Below are 27,931 nucleotides of genomic sequence, written 5' to 3' on the forward strand. Positions count from 1 at the left end.
ACTTAGAAGACATTTGTGTGTTGTTCAATTCATTATTTGTGTTGAATTTGAAGACATTATTACATCTATGTTATACAGTATGTAATCAAATAAATTTTTACTCTGATATACATGCTTTGTGAAAAGATTTAAAACAAATATAGACAGGATTTGTAGAGAGTTGCAGTCCTGACAATATTCATAGAGCTTGGCAAATTAACCAAATTGTGTATTTTGTTAAGAATTGTATATTGTATATTCAGTGGTCTTATTTGTTGACATCTCATTAGATGTAATGGTCTGAGATGCAATCAAGTTTTGCTTTACAAAGCAGCATACTATCACTCTTGTGTTATCATAGAGGCTGTCCTAAGCTGTATCTGTGTTTTCTCTGAGATGCCTTGCTGACAAGGCATGAATATGGTATGCTGAGGTGCTTCTGCTCCTCGGCCTTTGCCCATATGTTTTGAATTACGCCCTAGGAGGTGCCATGCTCAGCAGCTCAGTGTTGGGAGGGGATATAACAGGCCTCTCCAGCCCAAATGACGCATGACATGGCGCTGCGCCCCAGGCCCTTATTTATGGCTTCCCATGTCAGCGAAGGCTTGCTCCCCTGGGGAGCCTCACGAACACACTAACTTAGCTTAGTCAAGCTTCAGCACTCATCTCAGGCCAGTTACACACACACATGAAAATATACACGCCATCACCTTTAAGATTTCACATCACCGTAATGTGGTAGCATCCACACATACCTGACATGTATGCAGAAATCAAACACATTTCCTCATTGAGATGTTTCCTCAGCTGTGCAGTAGCCACAGTTAATCCACTGTTGCAGAAGAAGTGAAGCGGTGTATGCGAAGGGTTTCTTCAGAGGAATTAACGTTGGGCTATGGAACACACTGCCTCTTTTATTAATCCTTTGAAGGGAAGGAGGATGTGAAATCTGGAGAGAGAGTGAGGAAGAGATTTTGTGAGAGGTTCTGAATAAATTTTCTCTGTAGTTACTCAAAAATCCATGTACATATCACACCGCATTAACAAATGGATACATACACTGCCAGCACTCATGCACACACAGGTGTTCTCCATGAGTTATCCAGGAATGTTCCTATGATCCCTGTCCAGGGTTTTAATGTGGGTACTGGCAAAGGAAAGAGAATTCAGAGGAAATTAAATCCAAGGGCTGAAAAGAGGCTCTAGTGTAGATGACAGAAGGTAAAAAACAATAAAATATATTAGCGATAACAATTAAGAAATGTAAGAATACTGGATAATTACACAGCAGTATGTCATGATGGTGGAATAAGGGAAACAAGAGGCCAAAAGATGACTGAGATTTCTCTCCTCCCTGGTATCTCATATTTCTCTGTGCTTTTGGGGATAGAGTGCAAAGCACTTTCAGGGTTTTATGTGGCCTTTTGAAAACAAAACAAGCTCTAAGCAGAACAATATATCCACCCTCAGAACTTCCCTGATAACAAGGAACTAATTTCCCCAATGTCCCTCTTGCCTTTTGTTGTGTTTGAAATCCACTCTACCATTGTTTAGTCTAGAGGACATCCCTTGGATCATCCTCATCAGAAGCAATCCTGCATTGCCTTCATGTTTTAGGTCCACCCACTTCATAGCAGCTTACATAATCAGAACTGTCTCTCTGACATACATCAAACTCATTGTAGCATAAACATCATAACTGTAATTGTGATTCCTGAATATAGTCAGGATTTATATAATAACTGGGGTATTCAATGATAGCAGTGCTGTTCATCTTGTTAAGCAGCAAGAAAATATTTTGCTGCCCAAGGGTCGACACAAATGGCTTCTACGGTTTGGGGTCATTTTACAGGCTGTGTAAAGTGGTCGCTATAAGCACAATGTATTCCAATGTCTTGTCTTTACAATAAAGACAACCGGAGGCACTTCCATTCAGTGGAGGACTGTCATGGGTTTTTTTTTCCAGCCAATGGATTTTTTGCCCAAAATGTTGCATTGCCTCAAATAAGTTTATTTAAAAATATTACTCTGTACTTTATTATAATTTTGCTATAAGTTCAAAACAAACCCTCGGGGGAAAAGGGCTTGCTGTTAAAAGCTAACTGTGCTTGCTGTCTTGTGTCAAACACTTGGTCCACGGTGGCCCTGATAGGCTTTTTTTAATAATTTTTATTTTTTATTTTTCGCAGAGTAACGTTGTGATGAAAAGTGCATCTGGAGAAACACTTCAAAAGAATGGCACATATGTGATTATCTTAGACATTGATTGTGAGCTCCATTGATATTTTTCATAAACGGATGCATCTTGTACAATATGACAGGATGTTATGAGTCTGATTTTAATATACTTGCATGACCACAACAACTTATAAAACTAATGTGGAAAAGCCCAAATTCCAGCACTCCATCACTCCCATGCCTAATGTTGATCCATTTTCAACATTAGGTCATTAGATCATTATTGGGTCGGGTTCCCATCCACAGTATTTTGCAAGGGCAAAATTGCTACATCCGAGGCTTCAGGTTACTGTAATGGCTGTGATTTTTAAAGAAATACAAACTATCAAGGCAGTTTTTTTCCCTTATGATAGAAACTAGCACTTTTAATGCTATTTTAACATTATTTACTATGGAAAGGTTTAAAGGCAGTACAGTCATGTCAAATTGCAATCCAGTGATCCCAAATGCAGGATAAGAATATGATTTGATGTTTTGGGTATATGTCAGCAAGCATCAGTTCTTTGGGTTCTGAGTCTTTCACCTCTGCATAATCTTATATTCCAAAAACATGCTTTTTAACAACTGGTAGCAAAGCCATACTTTATATGCAGTATTGTTTTGTTGCAGTTTTCAAGTGTGTTTTCACTAATACAATTTCTGCAGATAATGCATTGCTTTCCATATTGATACAAATTCCAAACTGACAGCAGCTCATAAAATGAAAGGCATTCAGTCGCATCTGCAGTACTGCAAGGATAACTAGATTCATGCCATAATAACATTGAATGTATTTCTCTGTTAGATGTACAGAACCCCTACTTACTTCTATAATAATAGTCACATCTTTGGGAAAACAGAGTGTACATTTTTTTACCTCTTGGACTGGCTTAATTAGTACAGGTTACAACAGAGATCATTGGAGAGACAAGAGAGGAGTCTCCAGTGGGGATACTAAGTTGTAAACTCAGCTATTTCCTGCTTTATTCATTGCCAGTTCTGTTCACAGACAGATACTCAGCATCTGTGATGCATGTATTTTAATCATTACAAGAGAAGAGCACACTATTTTTTCTTGCCCGCTCTATTTAATTTTCAGTGCAATGTGAACACTATTACCAATATTTTTCCCTGATACAATGAAGTGCTCGTTGTATTGATTTCGAAATATCTCAAGCTCTTTATGACAATAATAGCAAGGATTGTGGCTTTCTACCAGTGTTCTGGTATTTGGTAAAGTCAGTATTTCTATGTAAAACTGTTGCATTGCTTAAATGCTTAGTGTTTAAGTCATCCCACCAAATGGATGTATATGATCATCCAAGAGAACAGTATATTTCTATTCCATCTATTGCACCTGAAATTGAAAATAGGAGGTGAGGTAGAGATTTAAGTACGAGTCTGAAAGATGTGTTGGTGGTCTTCTCCATATTACGACCGCCCTTGTTCCATTGAAAGCTACTGTGAGTCAGAAGGCCAAATGATAGAGATACAGGCTACAAACCTATCCTCTCCTCGGTTTATCTTCCACCAAACATTTCTTCATCTTAATCCAAGAAATCATCAGATCCATCAAGCCGATGCCACAGACTCCCGGGAGACTTGGCTTTTGTTTGGGTAGTCTGTTGATGGAAGCAAACCCTCTGTTGTGGAAGCCATTAAGGGCACAGCAGGCACAGAAAAATGAGCCGCCCTTGTCACTCCACATAAGGTGCTCAACATTGGTGGCATATCTTCCTCAGACACTGTCCTTTCTTACCGGTGTTGTCCAAGCCTTTGAACCAGAGACATCTAGGTAGACAGATGAATGAATGCATGAAGGGGCTGTGGGGTACTTGGAGTTGGCTGCCAGTGTTGGATGGATCGTTGCTTTTGGTTTGCTATCTGAAGATGAGGTGAAGAGAGATGAGAGGTGAAGAGGGTGTGATGAGGTTGACTTTGTTAATTGTTGTGTGTGTGCATGCGTGCATGTGTGTCTACATCAGACCTGAGCATTTTACGGCCCGCGGGCCACATCTATCCCGTTTTGCTTTTTTTATCCAGCTTGCCAAACTATTTTCGCCAAAGTATTTTCAATCAATATTGAATTTAGAAACTTTTTTTTTCCCTTATGTTTACTTTGTATGGATGATTACATACAAATTAATTTTGTTACATTTATATTATTATGAATGATTTTAAAATTGAAATAAAATGCCAAAAAATTGAAATATTCAAATTGCAATTATCATTTTGTTCACCTTGTTGGCCCGCACATAAAAATTAAATAAGAAATGTGGCCCGCCAGCCAAAATAATTGCCCATCCCTGGTCTACATGAACTGAAAGGAACTAATAACTTGTAATGATGCATCCATCAGGTTTTTTTTACCAACAATGTCAACATAGTATACTGAAAATATTTTCTTTTCATGACAAATAAATTTGTCGATTATTGTTGCATTAGTGTATCGAATATGCTTTAAACTTCGGTATAACATGGGTGTTAGGGCACACTTTTCTAATGGTAATTAAGCAGCCACAATTTAAATCTTACATTTGAAATGCCTTATTTGAATGCAGAGCATCAATTGCACACTGTCTTCTAATACTTGCTCTTTGCGCTTTTTAGTCTCTTTATTCCATGACAGAGATGGAACACTTCACTTTGCATATCATGCCCTCAGACTAAACATAGTCGTCAGGTGTCAATGCATTAGTGCAGGAGCTGCCACTAATAATGCCAACTTATCTCATTAGAAAAATAATGATTTCACTTGCTGTCATTCCCACAGATAGTGCTAGTGTTTGTCCTAGACCCTGTCCTTTAAAGAACTGCTGAGCCAGAGCCTCACCCCTTATGCCTGCCTGTCGTATATCAGCAATGCTGCCACCGTCAAGCATCTGATTTATGGCTGTTTATCTCCAGTCACCCCCCCCCCCCCACAACAGATGGGTTCCAGCTATTTACTCAGCGAGAGAAAGGTCCCAAACTGATTGAGTAAATACTACAAACAAGAGGTAATTATGGGGAAGTTGGTTGTGATTACAATTTATTGCCAACAAGATACATGGGAGATTTATCTTTCTCTGTTGTTAATTAGATGTGATGCTAATGACAAGTCCTTGCTCCACCTAGTTGCACTGATTTTTCCTTATCTTAACAACTCTTTGCGCTTAATTTTGGATGATATCAAATGTAAAGTGGCATTGTACCAGGCCTAAAACAAACATTTTAAAGGTGTCTAAATAATCCCTGTCTAGGATTTGTGTTTATTAATAGTCATCCTTATCTGTTGTTCTTTTTAACTCTCTTCTTTTTCATTCAAACTCTACATGTTACCCACTTTCTAGTATTTACAGAGAAAAAAAAACATTACAATGTAAATTTTCGGTTAGTGACGCACTGCAATTTCTCTTGAGAAAGGTCTTAAGTGATAATCCAACAGTATCAATTTTTCAAACCAGTACTACTATATCATAGATTTTCAAGTACCTTTAAGCATCAGAGCTCTTTATGTCAGTTTGATGGATACAAACCAGATTTTGACCCTTGCACCTGTCAGTCATAAATTATGATTCCTGGTTTATGTTTCTTATAATCTGAGGTTAAACACTTTGAAAGTGATTTTGATGCAAGCTCACAGATAATAGTTTGTATTATACTCCCCTGCATATTGCATTCCATAGAGACACTCTGATACAGCATGTAGTGGAATTTATATATTCTTAGGTTGAAAGCCTGAGCAGTGTTTTCTTTCAGACCATACTAACGGAAATAAAAAACAGTTGTTCAAATATAGATAGTGTCTCTGAAGAGACTCTCAGACAGAAGAGAAAAAGAATGTAAAAGAAAAATAAGTTGCTCCATAAAGGGATTGGTAGGCTTAATATAGAGCCATGTGAAAACATGCAAGTATGAGGAGTATATCTTGAAAAAAAAAAAAAAAAACTTTAGTACACTGATTTTTTTTTACTCCAAACCAGTAATGAGATTTAGACATGTAAATATTTTGATTACCATCTTATAAAGGTCTATATGTCAATTGGATTAAGGAGCGTATACAGTTGATACTCACAGTGATAATACCATTACATGTGTAACAAGTAAACATTTCGTTAGAGGACTTTTATTATAAAGTTTGTACATATTCCTGCCAATATTGTTAAAAATCCGACCACAGTAGATTTTGATCTTTACCAAATGACCTCAGAATCTGAAAGGCCTACAATGATTGTAATATAGATTGTAATAAGAAAATGTTAAAGGACAACGATACATGGTTCCACCAATTTAAACTATGATACTAAGAATTAGTTGGTAGAATAGGTAGAATTACCCTTTGTAAGAATTTTCCAGCTTTTTTTATTAATAATCATGATGTGAATTCAACAACAGTTGAACATTCAAAGAACACCACAAAAACCTCTGAGTTAAGTAGCATTAGCAGAATGAGTTCCTATTGCTCACTTAGGATAGGATTACAGGTCTAATGCTGGGTTTTGATCTTTTACCAATAGCAGATTTCTGCGTTCCTGCTTATTTTTAGTTTTAGAAAAGACAGATGTTCAATATATGCAATGTCAAACCTCTTGAAACAAGCCGTGTGCATATATAAAGGTTAGGCTACAGATCCAGAAAATGACATTGATGAGTTGATTAAAAAAATAGAATAAACAAACAACTGGTATTATTTATAATGCATACCTATTTTTGGAAGGATCTTTTGAGGTGTTAAAATCTTTGTTGCATTTCAGGTGGAGGTTATAGTCCTGGGGAGATAGAACTTAAAAACAATTACATAAGAAGAAAATGGAATTAACATATTTCCATTGAGGTTTGACTTGCAATTATTGAATATCAAATCCATCCATATAGGTGATACATTGGCAGATATCTGATTCATGTTGACTCATGTTGATTCATGACTAATTCAGGAGGCACTGAAGCGAATAGCCCTCCTGCCTCACAAGAGGGTTCTCATCCCCCATTCTAATCCAGTAAGCAATTGGGCTTTTCCTATGTTGAGTCTGCATATTCTCCATGTCTGCATGGGTTCTCTCTTGGTTCTTCCTCCAACAGTCCAAAAATACAAGAAAAATGCAAGTTTGCTATACATTCAGAATTTTTCACAGTGTCAATTACAGAGGGAATGGTTGTTGTATCTAACAAATATAGACCCGTGATCGAAAGGCTACCAGTGCATGTTAAACCCCGCCCCTTGCCCAGTCTCAGCTTGAAAAAATACCCCAGCTCCCTGTGACTTTGGGCACAGAATAAGTGGTATCGATAAGGAAATAATCATTTTAAAAAACATTGCACATTACACAGATTTGTGAACATCAAATTCCATGTGCCATTTCCGCATTCACCTTAATGATACATGTGTTACCTGTGCTACAGTATATGGCGGGGGGAAGGGAGGGTAATCTAGTCACTGTATCCACGTCACATGAAAGCAACCTCATAAGATCTCCGCCTAAAAAATTGCTTTAGTGTAACAAAGCATGATGTGTGTAGCTGAAATATTATCAGGGCCTACAGTGTGTGGAACAGAGGTTCCACATGTTTATGTACACTCACTCGCACACCCCATTCTCCACAGAAGTGGTAGATAAGAGGAAGGATGAGCAATGTGAAATGTGGTCCACTTTTCTTAGGAAGGCCCAGCAGCAGAAGGCTCAGTTGTGGGATATATTTCCCAGCTTCCTCCTCTGCTTGAAAATCATCCTCCACTGAGGGACGGAAGCAGAATGAGAAGGAAAAATGGCAGGCACATCTGGAGTCATTCATTTGAACAAAGAAAGGATCTGTGCCGAACCTGGATAGGATCAGATCTACCAGTTCATCTTGGTTTACTTAAACACCCCATTTCTAGAATTGCTCTACATTTTGATTGCTTATGTTAATTTTTTTACGATGGTTTATCTCATTGGTTTGGCTGTAAGGGTGCTCAGTTCAATAGAAATTTCGATGTAGTTATGTATGATGAAATCTCAAAGATTTCCCCAAAAAACACAGATTGGATTTTGAGTCTTCTTATCAGTCCTCCCAGTTGGAAGAAAATACAACATGGCATTTTAAACTACGCCTGACACAGGATAAAATACTTTTTCCTGCATTGTGTTGGTTTAGTGAAACTACGGTAAGACAGTTGTTAAAAGGAACATGTTCTATTGAATTTATCTTGATTGCCGTATTGATTGCCCGAACAGTTGAATGTTCTACTGTTATGCCAAAAAGTATGTTTCTAATAGTTTAAGAACAATTCAAGTACAATGCAGTTACTACTACTATTAAATCGTACGCTAATACTAAACATGTTTCATTTACACTTAGTGTGGCTTGTGGACTTAACAGATGTTACATCATCAGTTATCAACTGATGGAAGAGGTTCTTGATTGTTTTGAATTGGGATGTGTTAGGGGAAATTTTATTATTGTTATTTATTCTTTCGACGTGCTAATTTATTTATTGTTATTTATTATTATTTATCAAATTTAAACTATTGGAGGGAAAAGACAATTTTATTTGACAAAAACTAATGCTGTCACAGTCACTAGCAGTGCTCATTCTTGTAGGTGTAAACAGATCGATACAAGAATGTCTCCACAATACAGGATCAATGCAATAATGTCTCCACGATCAATAATGTGTATGGGTTTTAGTGAAACTGAAGTGCAGTAAAGCATTTAATCTTTGTCTTATGTAAATAATACATGCCTTATTATAATTGCCTAAGTTGCACCTTGTTTGATTATATATTTCATGCTGTTAAAAGCGCTCCAAGGTATTTGATTTTTGCTTTTTTTGTGCAATAAACTGAGTCACTGAATGTTGGACCTGTGACTAGAGACCACTTGAGATTGATGTTCGCTGATCTGCCATGTTTTTTAACATTTATGATTTATGGGCTCGTGAAACCCACTGCTGTTTGTTTAGCTGTGATCATCAAGAGTACAGATGTCACTTACACATATTGACATAGGAAAATCCAAAGCAGCTAAAACATAAAGTGGAAATGTTACCCAATAACGCTAGATAAACAGTCAGCGGAGAGGAGCCAAAGACAACAGAGAGTGAAGGGAAAGTGTCCTGCTGGCATCATGTTTCCCAGAGTAAGTGTTATTTGAAAAGCAGCTGAAGGGTGACACTCACACTCCTCCCACTCAATCTGTGTCTTCCTCCCTCCTCCCTCACTCATTCACTCGACCATCTGTTGCTCCCTCTCTTCTCAGGCTGCTCTAAGTGCCTTGAAACAGCTGTCGGAGCAGGGACTGGACCCAGTGGATGGCCCCATCAAGGTACGGTGGGATACGCATCAAGCCAAGCTCGCAGACAAGCACACTGTCGGGGTTGGTTGTCCAACCTAATTGATGTAGAAAGATGCTACAGAGTGAATGTAGGTTTGCCATTCTGGCGTACTGCAGATCATCTGTTCTGCATACACACGCATGCTTTTCTGATTGACATTCTTCTTCAGTAGAAAATCGACAGTAGGCGTATATATTTACATGACCTACAGTCCTATCATACTTTGCATGATGACTATCGCTGAGTCATGGCTCTCCTCCCAGCCTATCCTGCCCAATGAGAAAGATCAGGAAGGAAGGAATGAGGACAGAATGAAGTAGAAGTAGAGCCCCTTTATTCCGAGGAAATCTCGCTCCTGAATTTATTTCTTTTTCAATTATTTTGATGGGATGCATGCCATGGGAAAAAAATGATAAGGCTATTTTCTGGCAGTTTACTGTCTCCTTTATAGAGTAAGAAGAAAGGAACAAAGAGAGGAAAGACAATCATTATATCAGCTTCATTTACATCACTTTTGGAAGAGATGTGAAAATATGGGAGCAATCATACTTTCACCTTGGCAGTTAATCATTCATATCTCACTCCAGCCTCTCTAAAATTCATTAACTTGCCCTGTTGCATTCCTGGTCACCGGGTTTGTAGCAAGTGCAGCTTTTAAAGTTGAATTGCACCATTTTGGATCTTTATGTGTCTAAAACTGTCACCAACTTTCTTGGCACCATATCTTTTTTTCGTAGTTCCTGGTTGAAACCCTTGAACGGTAGCCACAGCTCATTAGTTGTAGTAAAACAGGTGGAGGTCAAGGACTTGTTAAGGGTTTGCTGTCACAATAGCAGCACTTTCACTAAAAGTTTGCCCTCAGGAGTCACTTACTGCATTTTGAAGGATTTGATTAATGGGTAGGGACATGTTATGCAAAAAGAGGGGGGTATTAATTTTCTTGAATCCTCAAACCGAATTGACCCCGACACATTTTTATTTGTCTTTGCAGAGCACCGAAACATGTGGGAGGGAGGATGGACATTAAACAGACTAACTCAGGCACCACCACTCAGGTCTGCATGGATTCAAAGGCTGTCATCTAGGAGCTGAAACCCCAACCGAACCCCTCCGAGAGCATACACACAACTGAACCCCCAAAACCCCCCGTGCCCTTTCACTACATATACACAGACATACATAAATGCAAACACACACACACACACACACACACACACACACACACACACACACACACACACACACACATACACACACAGACACATATATGCCCACCCTAACCTTAACCTCGATCCCCCCACAACATACAACCCAGTGTCCCCACTACCTCCCAACCCCTTCATGCTCTCTACCCCTCCACCCCACGATTGCCACTGTATCCTGCAAAACCTGTCAACATGCAATAGGGTGGATGTGCAAAGAGAAATGACCGACTAAAACACCATTTCCTGAGTCTATGTGAAGACAACACTATCTCAACATTTATTGATGATTTAAACAGTTCTAGCTAAACAAAAATAATAAACTAATGAGATGCATGGTACTGTATGGAATCAAGGGAAATCCAAAGTGCTACACTGCATACACAATTTTCCCTTTGGATAAGTGTCTGTTGGTATGGTTAAAACAAATATGTACATCATGCCATTGAAATACAAAAGAAACATTTTTGGGGAGAAACCAACTTGCATACAGTAGCTTTTTTTCCAGGGGTATTCTGTTTCTGTTTCTTTTATTTTTATTTGTAAATCTAACAATGCTTGAGTACTGTATTTAAAATTAACCAATGCCAGTGCTGTGAAAGTTCTAGTTGTTGTCTTCATATATTGTCACCCAGCTTACCTTGTATGCTGACAAAGAAGAGTTCATCTATCTATATGGATGTGTATGACTTGCAAAAGTATCATATTCCAAAAAATAACACAGAAAACTTTTTCATGTGGACAAAAGGGACAAAACTGGTGTTAGCAGAAATCAGTAGACGTGTGACCCTTCGGGAATAAAGGCTCGACCAACCTTAACTGCCTGAAGGGTTAACCTGTCCCATTTTTAACATATCCCCATGCAGGCACATTATCACTGGAGCATCACTTGGCCAACCGCGGAGGCAAAGATCCACTAGACTTCGAGGCCAGTTGCGTTTAACAGTGGCTAGAATTTTGTGCCAGTAAACTCACAATTAAGGCGGTAGCATTATGATCGGGCATCTCGCCAACAGCACATCCGCCAGTGAATCAAAAGTCTGCTGCTTTCCAGTGATTTTGTGTCAGTGGACACCCACCCCACTCCCCCCCAACCCATTCCCCTCCACAGTTTTGTCGATCACATCTACACCCATTGTGTGTGTTGTATTGACCTGTCAAGGCATCAACTGGGTGCTTTTAATGCCTGCATTCTGAAATGCATCTTTAGAGTGGAGAGAGCTTGCCTCAGTTTTGCAGACTCTCTCCCCTGAAGGCCACTTCACTTGGTCACTGACATTGCGGATGTATTCCTCTTCGCTGTGAGTGCAATGTGTATTAAAGGCAGTTTCTGTTACTGAAATGCAGTAAAAACACCTCAGTTCATGTGGAATAAAATGTGTGTTTGTCTTCCTTCTCTCATAACAGGTAGAACAACATTGTTTTGTTCATTTTAAGGTATTACATCAGGAAAGGTTAACAGGAAGGGGGATAATTTTGTGAAAAATGTTTTTTACTCGGCAATGTTGTTTTTTTGCCTTTTTAAAATACTCAATGACCTTTGTAGGAGATGGAAACCATTTATATCAGTAATTCTGATCCAGCAAGTATTAACTTTATTTAAAAAAAAACATTTAACTTTATAAAATTGTCACAGGATCCTCTAAACTGCACCTTATGCATTGATATTTGCATGTGAGGGCAAAAACTGCTGTTTCAAGACATTGGAAAGTGGTACCTTAAGATAGCCAATGAATATCCAGCTAATATCAGCATAAACCTCTGTGAATTACTGTCAGTAAAGACTTTGTTATGGACTAAATAAAAGGATATTGAACTGTGTGTCTGGCTTTGCAACATACTGTAGTTTTTTATTTTAGTTTACTCAAGGAAAAACTGGATTTGTGGGGGCCTACTTTAAGTTGAGCATTATTACACACAAGAGAAATGTGCCAAATAGGACAGCTACAGCTGAACAGGCAATACATGTTAGCAGGAGCATGTATGAGTGAAAAGAAACATTTCCCACTGAAAGTAAAAACATTCTTAAAAAGCACTTCCTCCAGTCTGTTTTCTAATAATGTTAATCAAACATTTGTACTGTATTGTATTGTTGGGAGCTGCAGCATTTTGGAGATACTGGTTAATCAATATTGCCCTCTTCAGAAGTCAGATCCACTCAATGGTATCAATGAAAGTGCACACTTTTGCATTAGAAAAACTCAACATCTGCAGAATTTTTGTGGTGTTTTTTTCTGATCAGTATTTTTTTGGTACTTTGGGTACCACAAGACAATCATCATATGATTTTCAAGTTAGGCATCTCAACAGCCATTGTCTCTAAATTTCAGCAGCTGTTATCAAAATACTCTTAAATAAAAACATAGCAGGCATGAGGAAAAATTTAGGATGATGATGACGTTTTGTTTTTTTTTTTTTGTTTGTTGTCTGTTTTCCTTCTGATTGGTCTGTCTAATATTTGAAAGCAAATATTTGAACCCAAACACTGTTTTGCTGCCCAAAATAAAAAATTAGTTAAATGAATTTGAGAACAAAGATTCTTTCATTTCTTGCTTGACTCCAGTGTTTGAAAATCTAGATTCACAAATGAATAATTGTTGTGATAATCGTCATCCAGACCGAGACACATTATTTTAAACTGTGTTCATGACTCTCAGCTGGACCAGGAGAACAAGGGTAGATTGTGGAGAATATCCACCACATACTTGTTGCATCATTCCATCACATTTATTTGCTTTCTACATGTAACTGCCACCTGTGCTGTGCTGCAGCAGCGAGCAGACCACCTTTTCATCTCTAAACCAACTATGCCCACTCTCTCCCATTAGCGAGATGAATGAGCAAACGGAACATCGGCGGTTTAATTCAACTTCACTGACTAATGGACTCAGCTGGCAGCTACATCTGCTAGCCATTGAGAAGCGCCAAGGCTGTTCACACACATTAGCAGCAGATCTCTATTCCAGAAGCTTGTTCATGTAGTGGCAGACCAGCTTGAGGCCACGTTAGCTCCAAGATGAATTGCTCTGCTTGAGACAGTCAATATGAGAAGTGAGCCTTGCTGACCAAAATAGAACAAAATCAATGTGACTGTGGAGCTTGTCAGCACCATCCAAAAGCAAGCACTGGAATCATTGATTTTTTAATTTGAATTTTGTGCAGTCGATTCCCTTCAAGTCCCTTTAATTAGTGCTGTTATTATCAGGAGGATGGAAGACTGGGGGGAATTTACTAATGCTGATTTATCTGTTAGCACTTATTCAGATCAAAATTCAGCTAAAATACATTTTGAAAGCATTTTTCTACGTCTGGAACTGAAGCGCAAAAGATAAAAATGAAAAGGTTAATTTCTAGCAACGCCAGGTGCTTGTAGAACCTGCATGGAAATGGTTTTATTGGTACTGTGTGAAATGTGCACATCAAACTACCGTAATATGCCTGTGATCAATTTTGTTTTACTCTGATTTGTCACAGCAGAGGAGAGCTGCAGGCTGTACCTGAGAGGCTGGAGTGGTAGCACGTCGAAAGAAGGACGTGCTACCTTGTGCTGTTTGGAAACAGTTGTTGTCAGCAGCTCTGGGTTTAGAGCAGTTTACCAAATGATTACAGGGCAAATTGAATATAAGTAAATGCTTTCAAAAATTCATGAAGCTTGTGTTTGTTCTGATCCTAAGCAGCTGTGACAAAAGGTAAGTGCCATTACTGTTGAATATGATAGAGAAGGTCATAAAAGCTGTTTGTAGGTCTTGGCAGAGTATTTCAAATAAGCTATTGTGTGAGTCAAAAAGTGTTGAACCTTTTAATGTGTTTTTTTTTTAAACTGTAAAATACATATTCATTCATAAATTCATTATTCATACCACTTATCCTGCAGTCAGGGTTGCTTGTGGGCTGGAGTCTTTCCCGAGAAGTCACTTTCCTGTGAATGTAACAGCGCTTTGCACACAAATAGTGGGAATTTCCTCCCACAGTCCAAAAATGTGCTAGAGATTAATTGGAAAACATTGGAAAATTGCCCAGATTTGTGAGTGAAAGAGTGAATGGTTATTTGTCTATATGTGGCCCTCGATCGACTGCCAACCAGTCCAGCGTATACCCAGCCTCTCACCCAATGACAGCGGGGATAAGATCCAGCATCCCTGAGACCCGTACTGCAGGATAAGTGGTAGATAATGCATGGATACAATCAAAGAACTACTTAAACACACATACAGACACACATACTGTATACATACATATATATATATATATATATATATATATATGTTTGTGTATATGTGTGTGTGTGTGTGTATACTTTATTATTATTTTGATTCATTTATTTAAAACCAAATTTGCACAACCATAATTGCGGGGGTATTACATTTGGATTTCAAGGCGGACAGTGTTCAAAACGCAAAACACTCAAGTCATAGAGGAATTGTAAAAATTAGAAAATCCAGGGGTGGGGGGTGGGGGTCAATCTACAATAACTGGTTTCTATCTGGGTTTGGAAAACCCATATAAATGAGTCAATTGTCATTTCTGTCCACATGATGAAGTTGGCATTTTGAAATAGAAACCAAACTAAAGTCATGACTAGCTTTCAGCTCCCTGGTGCAACTTAGGAAACATGATTTCCCACATTTTCTCAGAAGCCCCCGAGGATGTGACCTCAGAGGCAACCACAGCATGTACAATGCAGAAACAACTCAGCAGTCTAAACATGTGAGTTCAAAATGTGGTTCATGACAGCCCTGTGTGATTCACGGCTAACAGCAATTAGGACGTTTTCACTTTTCTTTAGGACTTAGAGGTCAGGGTCAACGTCAGCAGAGATGGAAGGAATTCATCGTTTAGCTCCTTGATGTGTCATTGAGACACTGGTATTAACAAGTGGGTGGTTTCGCTCATCATTTCCCTTAGTTTCTCTTATCATTGACTGCATTGATGAACCATCTGCTCATCCATTCACTTTCGGTATTTCACAACATTTCCTGTTCTGCCATTTTTGGGTGCTTGGGTCACTTATTAGATAAGACCTTCCAAAGGTCACATCTAACGTTCCTTCAACAGCACGAGTAACAAACAAAAGCAAATGTCATATTTGACTCAATGTGACAGTATAATGACAAAAGAGTAGGCCTAAGGAGGGCAACCATTCTAGCTGTGTGTTACAATGGAAACTGAGGGATTTCCCATCACTCATGATTGTGACAGAATTCAGAGAATCTTGGTATTGGACACAGTATCATTTTGAGATTTCATGCTCTGACTTACAAGTAACAACAAAACATAATTTAATAATCTAAATCACTTTATTAATTTAAGTTAGGTAGAGACACTAAACATTGGAACCACATTTCTCTGCTATATAGCAGTCTTTTACAAAAAGAGGCTTATGTCATACTGTCAAAAATGGCAAAAATTAAGAGGTAGAGAATTTAGGCTCATCACTGTGACTGAAGGAATGATGCCTATTGGAATGTAATTGAAATTCAAAAAGTTGTAATCCCAAATGTTTATAAAATATTCATACGTCAAATATGGAGACAGTCATTTTTGGGATACTGGGGGTATTCACAACATTTAAACATACACATTTCACTTTAACTGGACAAAATCGACAGGACAGCTGAAGTGTGACTTTGGACAAAAACAAAAAACAAAATTTAATACATTTCCCTCAACTATGAATGTGGGGCTAGCAGTTTGCCTGGACTTACAGCCTATGTTGGGTTATTTAATAAAAAATATATTGGTAACAGATACATTTACAATATAAACACACCACAGATCTTGAAAATGAAGAGAAATAAGACAATTGAAAAAAAAAAAAAAAAGGGATTTCCTCTTATTTTCTCCAACTACATTCTGATGGTAGTTCAACCCAGGACAAATTCCCTCATGCATGTTCATTTAAGAGGTTAACCACTACAGGCCTGAAATAACACGAGCATTAAGGGACACTGGAAACTCTTATGAATCTTTAAGTCAGCCACAATCTTGTTAAGCATCTCACATTAGGAATGCATACACGTTCAAATGCTAAATATCTGAAATGTGTGGTGGAGAACTATTAAAAGGTAAACTTAACTTTCAAATGAAATACTTTTTACTGTCTTTAAATGACGCGAGCTGGAGATCAGAACCGTGAATGACTGGAAAAAGAGCCTTTTGTGTGCCGAGATGTCGGGTAGTTTGAAATGCTGCGTTGAACCTTCCTACACAGAAATTGCTGGCAGTGTGGAGAACGATCTGACAATTACAGTGCATGTCTACAAAAATAAAAAGTGAAGATTTTTTTTTTTTTTTACTGTCTGTACAGTAACATACTGTATATTTCCACAATGACACTAGAGAAGGCTGGTGACTACGTTACGTAAATAGTTAATTATTGAATAATTTCTTGTATGATTTCAAAACTAGTGACCCGGTATATAGTGTTTCTTTAAACAAACTTAAAAAATAGACAAGACAAAGTCAAATAAATCCTTTGTGTACTACACAGCTTTCTTTGTTCCAGAGGAACAATATGGTAAACCTTTGCATTTGCTCAATGCAAGTGCACCAGCCTAGGTTCAGTCTTTTCTTCCTTCCATCAGTCTTCCCCCATTTTTCATCCTCAGTGGTTGTTTCCTCATGCTTGCAGGATTATGTGCCCCTGTTCTTGATGCAAACAACGCCCCCTAGATCCCGTTCTTAGCCTCATTGTTGTTCATGGCCTCCTTCCTCTGTGCTAAGAAGGGATACATGCACTTATCAGCGCCTAGGAACCGATACATGCACACGATGGCCTCGAAGGGCAGGATGCTGGGGAGAGAGGACGGAGGTTCTGTTAGTTCACAAATTCTGGAGCGCTTAGGATTTGCGGACAAGAAATAAGGCGGTAGCTTACCTTTTCATGAAATTGACCATATAGACAATGCGAGGTGTACAGATCATGGGCTGGTCGGTGAGGATGGCCCTCATGGCCTGTTTCACACAAAACTCGGGCTTCAAGGGAGGCAGAAATGGTTCGATCTCCTTCCTACGTGAAACAGAAAAAGGGGACTATTTACTTCCTTCGTTCCAATAAGTTCACAGATGGTTTCATCACATTTTAGTTCTGGCACCTGATATTAATGTTCATTAGGTCCTGCAGCATTTATTCATTTGAAATTCTCGAAGGGTGGGAACAACACGTTCATTTGCTCGCCTCCTTTACTTCCAAAAGGCACATCATGAATTGACTTACATAGACTTCGGGCTTTTATGCAATGCCTTTCTAATAAAATGTTCTGTCACACTTTCTGAACCTGTCCTGAAATCACTTTGAGAACCCGTTGTTTGATGAAACAAGCAAAAGTGGATGAACTGAAGGAAAACTGAGGGGTATGGTCAGATTGCACCACAGTATAGAACATGCCACCTGCTGACTGTAACTATTGAACAAAGTGAGGTATATTACAGGGGTGGGGGTGAGACCAGGTGCACCTGTTGTGAAGGTTTTCTCCTGGGAAAGTCACCCTCTTTGTTTAAGCAGAGTGCTGACTAATGGAACACAAGTGACTTTTTAATGTCTCTGTAACAACACGACCCATCAACTGCTGCTTTGAAGATCAAATGGTATTTGTGAGGCCATTTTATATGGTGAAAATTATAGAAGGCAAACTCTTCCCAGGTGCAAGGAGAGCCTTTAAAAAAAAAAAAAAAAAAAATTGCACACAAACACGATTACACTGGGCAAAGTGTAATGAAGCGAACCTTATCCTGCAGCCTTTGAACATTCCCGTGTCAACCAGGTAAGGGCACACCAGAGTCATGTTGATGCCATCCTTCTCCGAGGCCTTCAGCTCATGGCTCAGTGACTCGTGGAAGCCAATGGCACCAAACTTACTGGCACAGTAATCCTGCGGGAATAAAAGAAAGAACAGGTTTATCCCTGTAAATCTCTGCCCCTGCGCACACCCAGGGACCGCAGAGAACATTATCAAATACGCCCCGCAGACACAGAGGTCTCCTCTTGCTGTTAATGATACAGCCACAAAAACCCCAAGCAAGCCTGTGTGCTGTTCTACTGTTTCATTAGCATTCTTCTCCAGTGCATCAGGAGACTGCTCGGCTTGCATGGAAGGTTTTGATGTGGTACGCCATGGAAATAATCTTTAAAAAAGAAGATGAAAAGAAAAAAAAAAGTGGGAAAACAAATGCTTGTTGATAAACATTTGGAGGGATAAAGAGATTTGACTGCGCCCGCATGACAGATGAGGAGCTTTGCTTACTGGGAATTAATGTGAAAGTATTAAATTCGATCTGAGGCATTTCCAGGAAACAGAATATGTCAAGAAAAGCTTGCTTTGCCTTGAAGGGGCACTTAATATTTATAAATGAATGCTCGCACAACAAAAATGTAGCTATAAAGCAACGCGGGCCTGGCAGTCATCGTACGAGACTTCTGCTGATCACCAAAACAAATGCTAAATATCAAAGTGGCCAATTTACTCCCTCCCCGTGCAGATAAATGGGCCCACCAAATATTTTAATATGCCTTACAATAACAAGAGGAAACTGTGCCTGGGCTGGACAAATAATAAAAATCTATAGGAGGGGAAAATCCCAAAAACACTAGCCATGGAAGTCCACGCCCCTGAATACTGAGTGAGCACCAAGTTCTTCACAAAGCAGTGATGAAGATGTCTCTGTCCCATGGGGAGCTGTCAGCTCATTATAGTCCCAGGGCCAGAGCTCAATGGGGGCCCCCACATCCCCACCGCAGCAGATAGAAAAATCCATAAGAGGCTCCCCAATGCTCATCTGTGTCCCTTAATTTAACGGGTGCAGGGACAACAAGAGAAAGAGGGCCTAACCTCCCCCGTCTCAGTGTGCTAGCTGGCACAGTGTGGGATTTTGAGAAAAGCGCTGGTTTTGGATGGTGGGAACGATGGATGTGTATGTGTTGTGTATGATACTAACCTCCACTCCAGCTGTGCTGAATAAACCCAGGGAGCTGGCAACTGTCACAATGTGACCATGATTCAGCTCCAACATCTTGGGGAGAAACGCCTTGGTGGTCTGAGGGAAGGACAGAAGAGACAGAAGGGCAAAAGGAAAAAAGAAAAAAAAAAAAAAAGAGGAAGGTTAGTTCACTTGTGCAGTTTGTCTGTGCCAAAGCCCTTTGATCCTCTCGGCCTGCCTCTCATTCGCCCTCTGTTTCTCCCTCTTCTCCATGGTGACGCAGAAAGACTCGTCTGAATGAGATTCATAACAGACACACACAAAAAAAAAAAAAATTAAATAGAAATTCAACTGAGCATGGGAGAAAAAAAAAAATCCCCCCCCCCCACCCCCGATTTTTTGGGGGACAGGTGTAAAACGGATGTTGATGATCCAGGTGTTTTCTCCTCTGCCATTTGCTGGACCAGCAGGTACGCGGTGCGCTTGCTGCTCTTCCGTCTGCTCTTTTCCCACACAGATCTGATGCCGGTTGTTGGACGCGGCACTAAAGAGTTGGTGACAACACCGATCATAAGCCTCCGTTCAATCGGCAACAATACCGCCCAGCCTGTCTCTACCCTCGCAGATTTACACCCTGCGCCCCGTCAGCAGAACAATCCCTCGTGAGATGACGCTGAGATTAAAGAGTTTCATCGCCGTGCCACGTTAGGACATGATGGGTTTGCAGAGTGAATGAAACTAGAGGACATTGGCATCTTTTTTTAGAAGTCACAATCTATCATTCAAACCAAAGGGTGGAATAACTCTGATTTAGTGCGCCATGGTAATAATCCGTCTCCCACATGGAAGCTGTGTCCTGAACTCCCAGTAATGCAATTTTACTGCAAATTGTACAGCCGCATTCAAAGACCTAACCAGTCGCACTGGAGGTCTGACACTCGGGAGTAAAATGTGAAACACTAACCAAGAAATCTTGTGATTTCCTGGGTTCGCAAACACACGGAATCACATCCTATCAGTCAGCTGACAGAAGGAAGGCTCAACTTTCACAGCAAAAGTGTTACCCACTTCTTGAATGAGAACTCTTCTTGAATGACAGTTGCTTGAAAGAAAAAAAAAAAAGCCCAACTTTAGACATATTTATACTGAGCTTGCATTATTTTTATAATCCCTAAAAACAGACTGAGAATGCACAGCTGACCGGATTTCAGATGGAAAATCCACAATTGTGTTATGGACTTTTGGAAACAATTACACAAAAGCCCACGTTCGCATCCTGATAGGATCTAATTAGAGTGGGGTCCTCGGTAATCATGACTGTAACCACATGACCCTTTTCTGAGAGAAGAAAAATAAGAAACCTCTAAAAAACACATTTGTTGGCCTTGACCACAGCTGATAAATTCAAAACTAGTAATGAACTGCAGGCTGATGGTCATGTTGACTAGATTTTCATGCACATTAAGACATTTACATTATTTCTGGCATAGGTGGAAAAAATGAATGGTTTAACACTATTTTTTTTTTTTTAAATAAAGAAACTGTGTGTGCAGATACAGTCCGAGAGGGAGCACGGCTACCGTTTATCAACCTATGCAGCTTTTCCACATCCTGCTTGACTTCAGAGCAACTCGGGACACAGCAGGAGCCAATCAGCAGGTGTGACATGTGACTGCAATGATAGGAACTGACCAATCACTCTCCCACTAGGAGGTCTACAAACAACCAGCAGGCCTTTTGTTGGAAGCAGTGCGAGATGTATTCAACTTAGATATGCGCTGCCATAGTGAAGAACAATGAATGTCACACTGACATTGCAAATCAAACTCCAAAAGCACTCGGGAAGGGAAGCAGAGTTCTGAATGAGTACAATTAATGTTTAAATAAAATCATTATAATAATAGGTAACCAGACCACCAATTGTTATTCTAAAAATGCTTTGTGGAATACTGAATGGATTTGTAGGCTCTGCCTTTTGAAACAACGGTTTAGCCGACTTAAAATAAACAAACAACCATACATCTCTTTAGGAACTAGAAAAATTACAGTGAGTGTTCTTATTACTTCTGACTTTTATTTCTAATTTCCAATAATTCTGTGGTCCCATAAATGAAGGGTAACAGCTTAATTGGTTGGTACAGTATGAGAATCTGGCCAGAGAAATGAATCATCCTACTTTGTAAACATTTACTGGGGGGAGTGAGGAGCCAGAGAGCGCCGTACCAGGTAGTACGGTCATGAAAACCACTGGCAAGGGAGGAGAAGCCTCATTAAAACCTCACACGGATTAACAGCACCAGACCTCCTGACTTGGAACACAGTGATAGTTTTCGCATCTTTCTTTATAAAATGCATTTTCCTCGCCACACGAGTATGAAAAAGAAAAATGATTCAAAAAGCTGAAGCCTGGTTGGTGTGGAAAAAAAAAAAAAACCAAAACCCTCAGCTTTGGAAAATGCTATCGGCAGGTAAAATGAATCAAACGCAGCACTCAGCGTCTGGACTTGGACCAGATATAAACTTTAACTTTGCTTTAATAGGCGGATCGTTGAATGACTGGGCAGAAGAGCGGGAGAAAGAGAACATGGGGCTCAGGCAAAAGCTGAGAAAGGCCTCTGTTAGCCAGAATGGCAGCGGCTGTGGGAAGAGTGTTGAGTGCAGATGAAGCTTTGACCTAAGATATGCCTATATCTGAGTTGAGCCCAATTTTCCCGCTCCACAACGACGTCCAGAGGGAGACGAATAAATTGATCTGGCACCGTACGTTCGAATCTTACGCCAGCCCTCAGACACAACGGGACAATTGTGCGGCATGGTCTGAAAATAACCGAATTAATAGAGGGACGGCCGATTCCCTCAAATTGAAGGAAGGGGCTAAACGTGACTGTCCGTCCCGTTGCGCTCCCTTTCTCCCATGATGTCCTGCTTCTCATGGCAGCTCTGGCATGTGGGTATGACCCCTGCTGACCTATCAGACACAAAATGTGTGAAGGCAACCAGGGGCTCGTGTCTAACATCAGAGCTGCCATAATTGGGTCTCAACGCTCCCTTGTTCCGCTAAATTACCCGCTGACACAGCCAGGCCTCCTTGGCCTATGTGGGGTTGCCCTGCCTGCTGCACCACCTAATTGGTGCGTGGCCCCAGGAGCATTTAAGCCACACAAAGCTTCTTGCACCTGGGGTGTCAGGCTGCATTAGTGCTAGCGCCTGCCCAATAGGAATATGAACAAAATATTGGCCTTCACATAGGACCAGATGGCCATTTAATTAAGCTGACTTCTCCCTGGACAAGAGAATGAAGCAGCGATGGGAGGGGGCGTGGCTGAGCCCAAGTTTCGAAAAAGAGCTCATCGATCCTACAAAAGATCATGGAACTTGACATTAGTGTCCATCACTAACGGGTGATGGCCACATATTGACCACCTAGCGAAAAAGTCAGTCTCTGACAGGTCAAACTTCACACTGTATATTTTCAAGGATTTCAAATTATTCAACATCCGTACAATTATTGGTTCCTGAGAAATCTACTCCCCCCAAAAATCAGACTATAACATGTTTTCGGTGAAGGACAATTCATCCTGTTTCTTTATCGAAGAGCCAGTATTTGTGATTACAAATAATACACCCTAAATACAAGCCTCTTCAATGAGTCCTAGTTTAAACCTACCAAAGATATGATCAGGTACATGATTCAGTAGTAGACTACATGGGAGTAGTCATGGCTAATCCAACTTGAGGGTACAGGTGCACCAGGCATGGGGGGGGGGGGGGGGGCATATAAAACCAGTCAAGTAGGACCCTTCTGCCTGGCTGCCTCCTTTCTCTGGCTACAGCAGGAATGCGGCCTGCGGAACTTGGCTCCTGTCGTCTGGCATCTTGTCAAGCAGATCCAGGGACAAGAAACCAATTGTCAGATAAAGTGGGTCAGTAGCAGCTTACCATTACTCTCTTGCCTCGTCTGTGGATGGGATGGCAATGCCTTCTTTCCTCTGCTCTTTTCCCGCCCTGTCACTTGCAAGTGCACTGAGCATTCCATGCAAAGGCAAATAAGGAGTGTTGTTTTTATAAAAAATTTAAAAAAAAAAAACACAACAACATTCAACCGAACACACCTGTTGAATAACCAGCTCAAGATGCTCAGGGCGATATCCTGTCATTGGTTTGAGCAAAGTAACTTGGGTGAGACAAGCGCACACTGCCAGTTGTGGGATGGCTGAAAACCCTCAAAGATCACAAATCCCCAGCTGGACTAATCAAAGTGTCACACAAATTAAATTTGATGGACCAAAGGTCTGAATCATAGCAGTTTGGCCATGTGTTTCTGCATGTGTGTATATGGTAGAGCCAAATGAACAGAGCTGTTCTCAATGACTCCCATACAGCTGCACCCACTGCCTCCAAATCATATTGGGAGGAGACTGAGGGGGCTATGCAAGAAGGATAGAAGTGTGGGGTCTGAGTTGGATTTGTCTGTGCCCCCCCCCCCACCACACACACACACACACACACACACACACACACACACACACACACACACACACACACACACACACACACACACACACACACACACACACACACACACACACACACACACACACACACACACACAGAGATTACCATCCATTTCCTGCCCATTTCTCAATTCCTGCATTATTCCCACCACATAGTCCAACAAATCTGGGGGGGAAAAAAACAACGGGGGGAAAAAAAAACTCACTCTCGTATTGACAGCTATCTTCCTCTTAGGACAGCTTTTTCATAATTAAAAAATTAACACCTTAATCATTTTACAATTACCCGATAGATTTTGTAAGATGTGGAGATTGTTGTTAAACTCACTGAAGAAAAAAAAAAAAAAAAATGGACAGAAAAGGGTTTTTAAGGCAAGGCGGATATTTTCATTGATACTGGCTGTGGGACATCTTTCTGGGTGTGCAGTAACCGCTTGCCCACTGTATAGTTATGGAATTGGTAAATTACTATTATTTGACAATCTGAACACTCCACAAGAAAAATGTACTCCAGGCCTCTTGCACACACTGCCAAACATTTAGAGAAGACTGGAGGGGAGCTGGCAATAACCAAAAACCTATAAATCAAACTAACAAGAGCTGAACTGCTCTCACTTTTGTTTTCAAAAATCTTACTCAACAGGTACAGAATTAATTACATATACAAAGAACAAATAAAAACAGAGTTTCAGATTCAGCTTGAAATCACTAAACCCTCGGGAGGGGACCTTTTGCATTGAAAATTCTGAAAAAAAAGCCATTTTTAAAAAGCGGCAACTGTACTGGATTTGAATTAGAATGGGATAGCAGACAGGTTCCTGTTAGTCTAAACTCTATTCATCCAGCTTGTGTCTTTAATGAACCACATCCTCCATTCTGGCTGTCGCCATTCATTAAGACCTTCTTTCATCTGCCCCCCCACCCCCTTACTACCCACCTCTAAAGAAACCACGCTCTACACAGATTATGAGAGAACACAAACACAGACGCCTATGAAGAATCCCAAACTTGCCACCCAACCAGTGGATCCTGACTTGAAATCCTACATGTGGAAAAAAAAAGGAGATATGTTGGCAGGGAGACACATGAGTAGTTGAATGGGGCATCCATTAAAAGGGGAAATACACAACCCGTCTGACAGACAACACAAGGGATTTTTATGCTCAATTAGGAACCTTCAAATCAATGTGGTTTAATGGAATCACTGAAAAAGCAGTTCTCCGGGAAATCAAGAAAGTGAACGTCACCTGTTCCACTGGATACATTGCTTAATATGCTGTGACTAATACAATCAAACATTAAATGCTCAATTTTAACCAAAAAAAGGCAAAAGACATGTCCAAAATCCTCACAATTTACTCCCAAGCCAGCCTATAAACCAGCTGCACAATCACTGCAATTGTCCTCCAGGAATGCATCAGTTCCTCTCGCTAGATTTTTTTCCCCTTTTTTTTTTTTTTTCTTAACTAGCAAGGAGGATGAAGAGTTTGGATGCAAATCACATAACCCAGGTTGCCATTGCTCACGTTACTCTCTGCAAACAAACCCCAAATCACGCACACACGCTGTAAAATCTTAAATCCTCCTTTCCTTTAACATAAGCATTCAGACTCTAAGGCCCAAGGAATGAAGCCAGAGTAAACTCTAATGCACAACAAAGTGCTGCCTGCCAACAAAATGTGGTAAGCAATGTGCACAGAACCCCCGGCTTCCATCACGCTAGTCTGATTCGTGCAAAGTTACGCTGCAGAGCAGAAGAGGAGGAAGAGTAGGGATCATCACAGGCTGGGGCTGCCAGAGAAGCAAAAACATAATACTCCAAACCCGTGACTTTCCTCTGGCAGGATGGAACTCAAGTGAAGTGAAATCCGAAGATGCGAGGCAACTATTTATGGTCATACTCTCTCATTCCTGACATACTGTAGATGAAGGCAGGCAGGCACTTGCACAATCCTACACAAATTGATTCTTGAATTTGGCACGAGAGATAAAAATTATAGGCATGCACGATAGCGTGGAAACATTCCTGAGAACTAGGCATCACAATAAACACTTTTGAAAACAAAGTGCTCATGGAAAATGAGGCATGTGGGAGGGATGCCATCGGTCCGCATGCAACACAGTTGTTGGCCACAGCGATAACTGAATGTGTGTCTCCTCACCCAGAAATGTGCGTGACAGTTGACCACCATGGTTCGCTCGATCAGCTCGTCGGGGCACTCCAGGAGGTGATGGCCAGAGACGACGCCGGCGTTGTTGATCAGTATGTCAACCTCTCCCACCTCTCGACGCACCTTCTCTGCAGTTGAATACACGCTCTCCCGCTTTCCAACATCACATACATAGGTGTAGACCTGGGGCTGGAATGGAGGTACTTCCTCTACTCCTCCTAACGGTCCTACAAACAGACATCATAGAGAATGAAAATCAGATAAAGTTTGATTTACATGCTGGTTAAATGTTTGATGTTGTAATATTTACGATTATTCAGATTTTTTTCAAACAAGTATTCTCGATATTAAGTCTCTGCTGCATCTATCTGTCAGCAAACAAGGAAGAGCGCCAATGTTTTGGACTTATTCTCTAGGTCACTGTATAAAAGGTCAAACAGGTGAGCCTTCCAAATGTGTATCTGTGAGTGTAACCAAGACCACGTTTCATTGTCATGAGTGAGTGAAAATCGCTGTAAAACTTAAGAAAAAACAAAACAAAGGAGACTTTTATATGCTACAAAACATGTGCCAGTGCAGATGCACAACAGAGCAACAGACGTTGAAAAAAAAAAGGACCGGACGGGAGTAAAACACAGGAATGGGACCCAAATTCTTGCAGAGAGAGCGCTTACCGTCTTTGGTAATAGGAGTGTCCAGTTCGTGGTAAATCTGTCGCACCATCTCGGCGGTTTCTTCGTTGCTTTGGCTGTTTATGTCCCATAACACCAATATTGCTCGTCTCCGGGCGAACTCCTTGGCGAAGAGGCGGCCGAGGCCGCTTCCTGCGCCGGTGATCACGCACACCTGTCCGGCCACGCTCTTCTCCTTGGGCCGCACGACCCATTTGGCCCCGGCTGTTACAAAAGCCCAGAGTACCTTCAGAATAACTACGAAGAACTCCGCGATAATAATCATCATCATCTTGGCCTAGATTTAAAAAAAAAAAAAAAATAGTAAAAAAAAAAAAAAAAAAGCAGTGGGAGAAAGAAGCACGCAAGGTTCTTCCCTTCCTGGCAACCTGTTCGCGGCGGAGGAAGTGAGGACCGCGCCGGTTAAGGTGGGAAAACAGGGAATTTAAAAAAAAAAAAAAAAGGAAAAGGAACAACAGAAAGAAAAAAATAAACTGGAGGGGACTCAAAACAAGCACGGCGAATGAGAAAATAGTCGGGAACAACTTAAAGAAAAAAAAAACAAAAATAAAACAAAAGAAACTGCGCGTAGTCGCGGCGCAACTTGTGAATGGACGCGGCGGCGGCTCGGGGCTGGAGTTGACTTCACTTGGAGTTTTTTGCCGTCAGTTATTACGCGCAGCTTCCTCGATCTACGAGCCTCCCACTTCCTCCGCTGCTCTACTACTCATCCTAAGCCGCATCTCCCTCGCTATTTATTCAGTCCACCCATCAATGCTGGACCCAATGGGGGCTGAGACTTGAAGCGCCTGTCAGAGTGGAGCGTCTGGTCCGTACAATACACTCCGAGGTGATATAACCCCAAACATTTTACCTAATCCCTCCGCTCCTGTGATGAAAGTGTGGACGGATGCGCATTCGGCGATCCTCAAAACCCCCCTCCACACCTCTCCGCTTGTGTTTTCAT

General features: G+C 40.6%; 2 protein-coding genes across 5 annotated transcripts in view; one reads left to right on the plus strand and one right to left on the minus strand.

The window, feature by feature from the left end:
- stau2 (staufen double-stranded RNA binding protein 2) overlaps positions 1-12,069 on the plus strand; it is a 95,175-nt gene extending 83,106 nt beyond the window's left edge. For all 4 annotated transcript variants that reach the window (XM_086151238.1, XM_086151241.1, XM_086151240.1 and 1 more), the window contains 2 exons: positions 9,415-9,480; positions 10,482-12,069. In XM_086151238.1, coding sequence (XP_086007364.1) covers positions 9,415-9,480; positions 10,482-10,517 — 102 coding nt within the window. In that variant the 3' untranslated portion in view covers positions 10,518-12,069. The remainder of the gene's footprint in view (positions 1-9,414; positions 9,481-10,481) is intronic.
- Positions 12,070-15,970: 3,901 nt separating this feature from the next.
- rdh10a (retinol dehydrogenase 10a) lies at positions 15,971-27,827 on the minus strand. The gene is made up of 6 exons (XM_086151245.1): positions 26,968-27,827; positions 26,285-26,520; positions 19,627-19,725; positions 18,418-18,563; positions 17,570-17,701; positions 15,971-17,484 (listed from the first exon to the last, which is right to left on the minus strand). The coding sequence occupies exons 1-6, from the start codon at positions 27,254-27,256 to the stop codon at positions 17,361-17,363; spliced, it is 1,026 nt and encodes a 341-aa protein (XP_086007371.1). The 5' UTR covers positions 27,257-27,827; the 3' UTR covers positions 15,971-17,360.
- Positions 27,828-27,931: the final 104 nt, after the last annotated feature.

The sequence above is a fragment of the Fistularia commersonii genome, chromosome 8, assembly GCF_037954325.1.
Source record: "Fistularia commersonii isolate RoL2024-O1a breed Wild chromosome 8, RoL_Fcom_v1.0, whole genome shotgun sequence".
NCBI lineage: Eukaryota > Metazoa > Chordata > Actinopteri > Syngnathiformes > Fistulariidae > Fistularia > Fistularia commersonii.

Coding starts and splice junctions, on each gene's coding strand:
- rdh10a (XM_086151245.1), bottom strand. CDS start 27,256: ATGATGATGATTATTATCGCGGAGTTCTTCGTAGTTATTCTGAAGGTA. Junction 19,726..26,284: donor ACTGTCACGCACATTTCTGG/GTGAGGAGACAC, acceptor TCCTTCCCTCAG/ACCACCAAGGCGTTTCTCCC. Junction 18,564..19,626: donor TCAGCACAGCTGGAGTGGAG/GTTAGTATCATA, acceptor TTATTCCCGCAG/GATTACTGTGCCAGTAAGTT.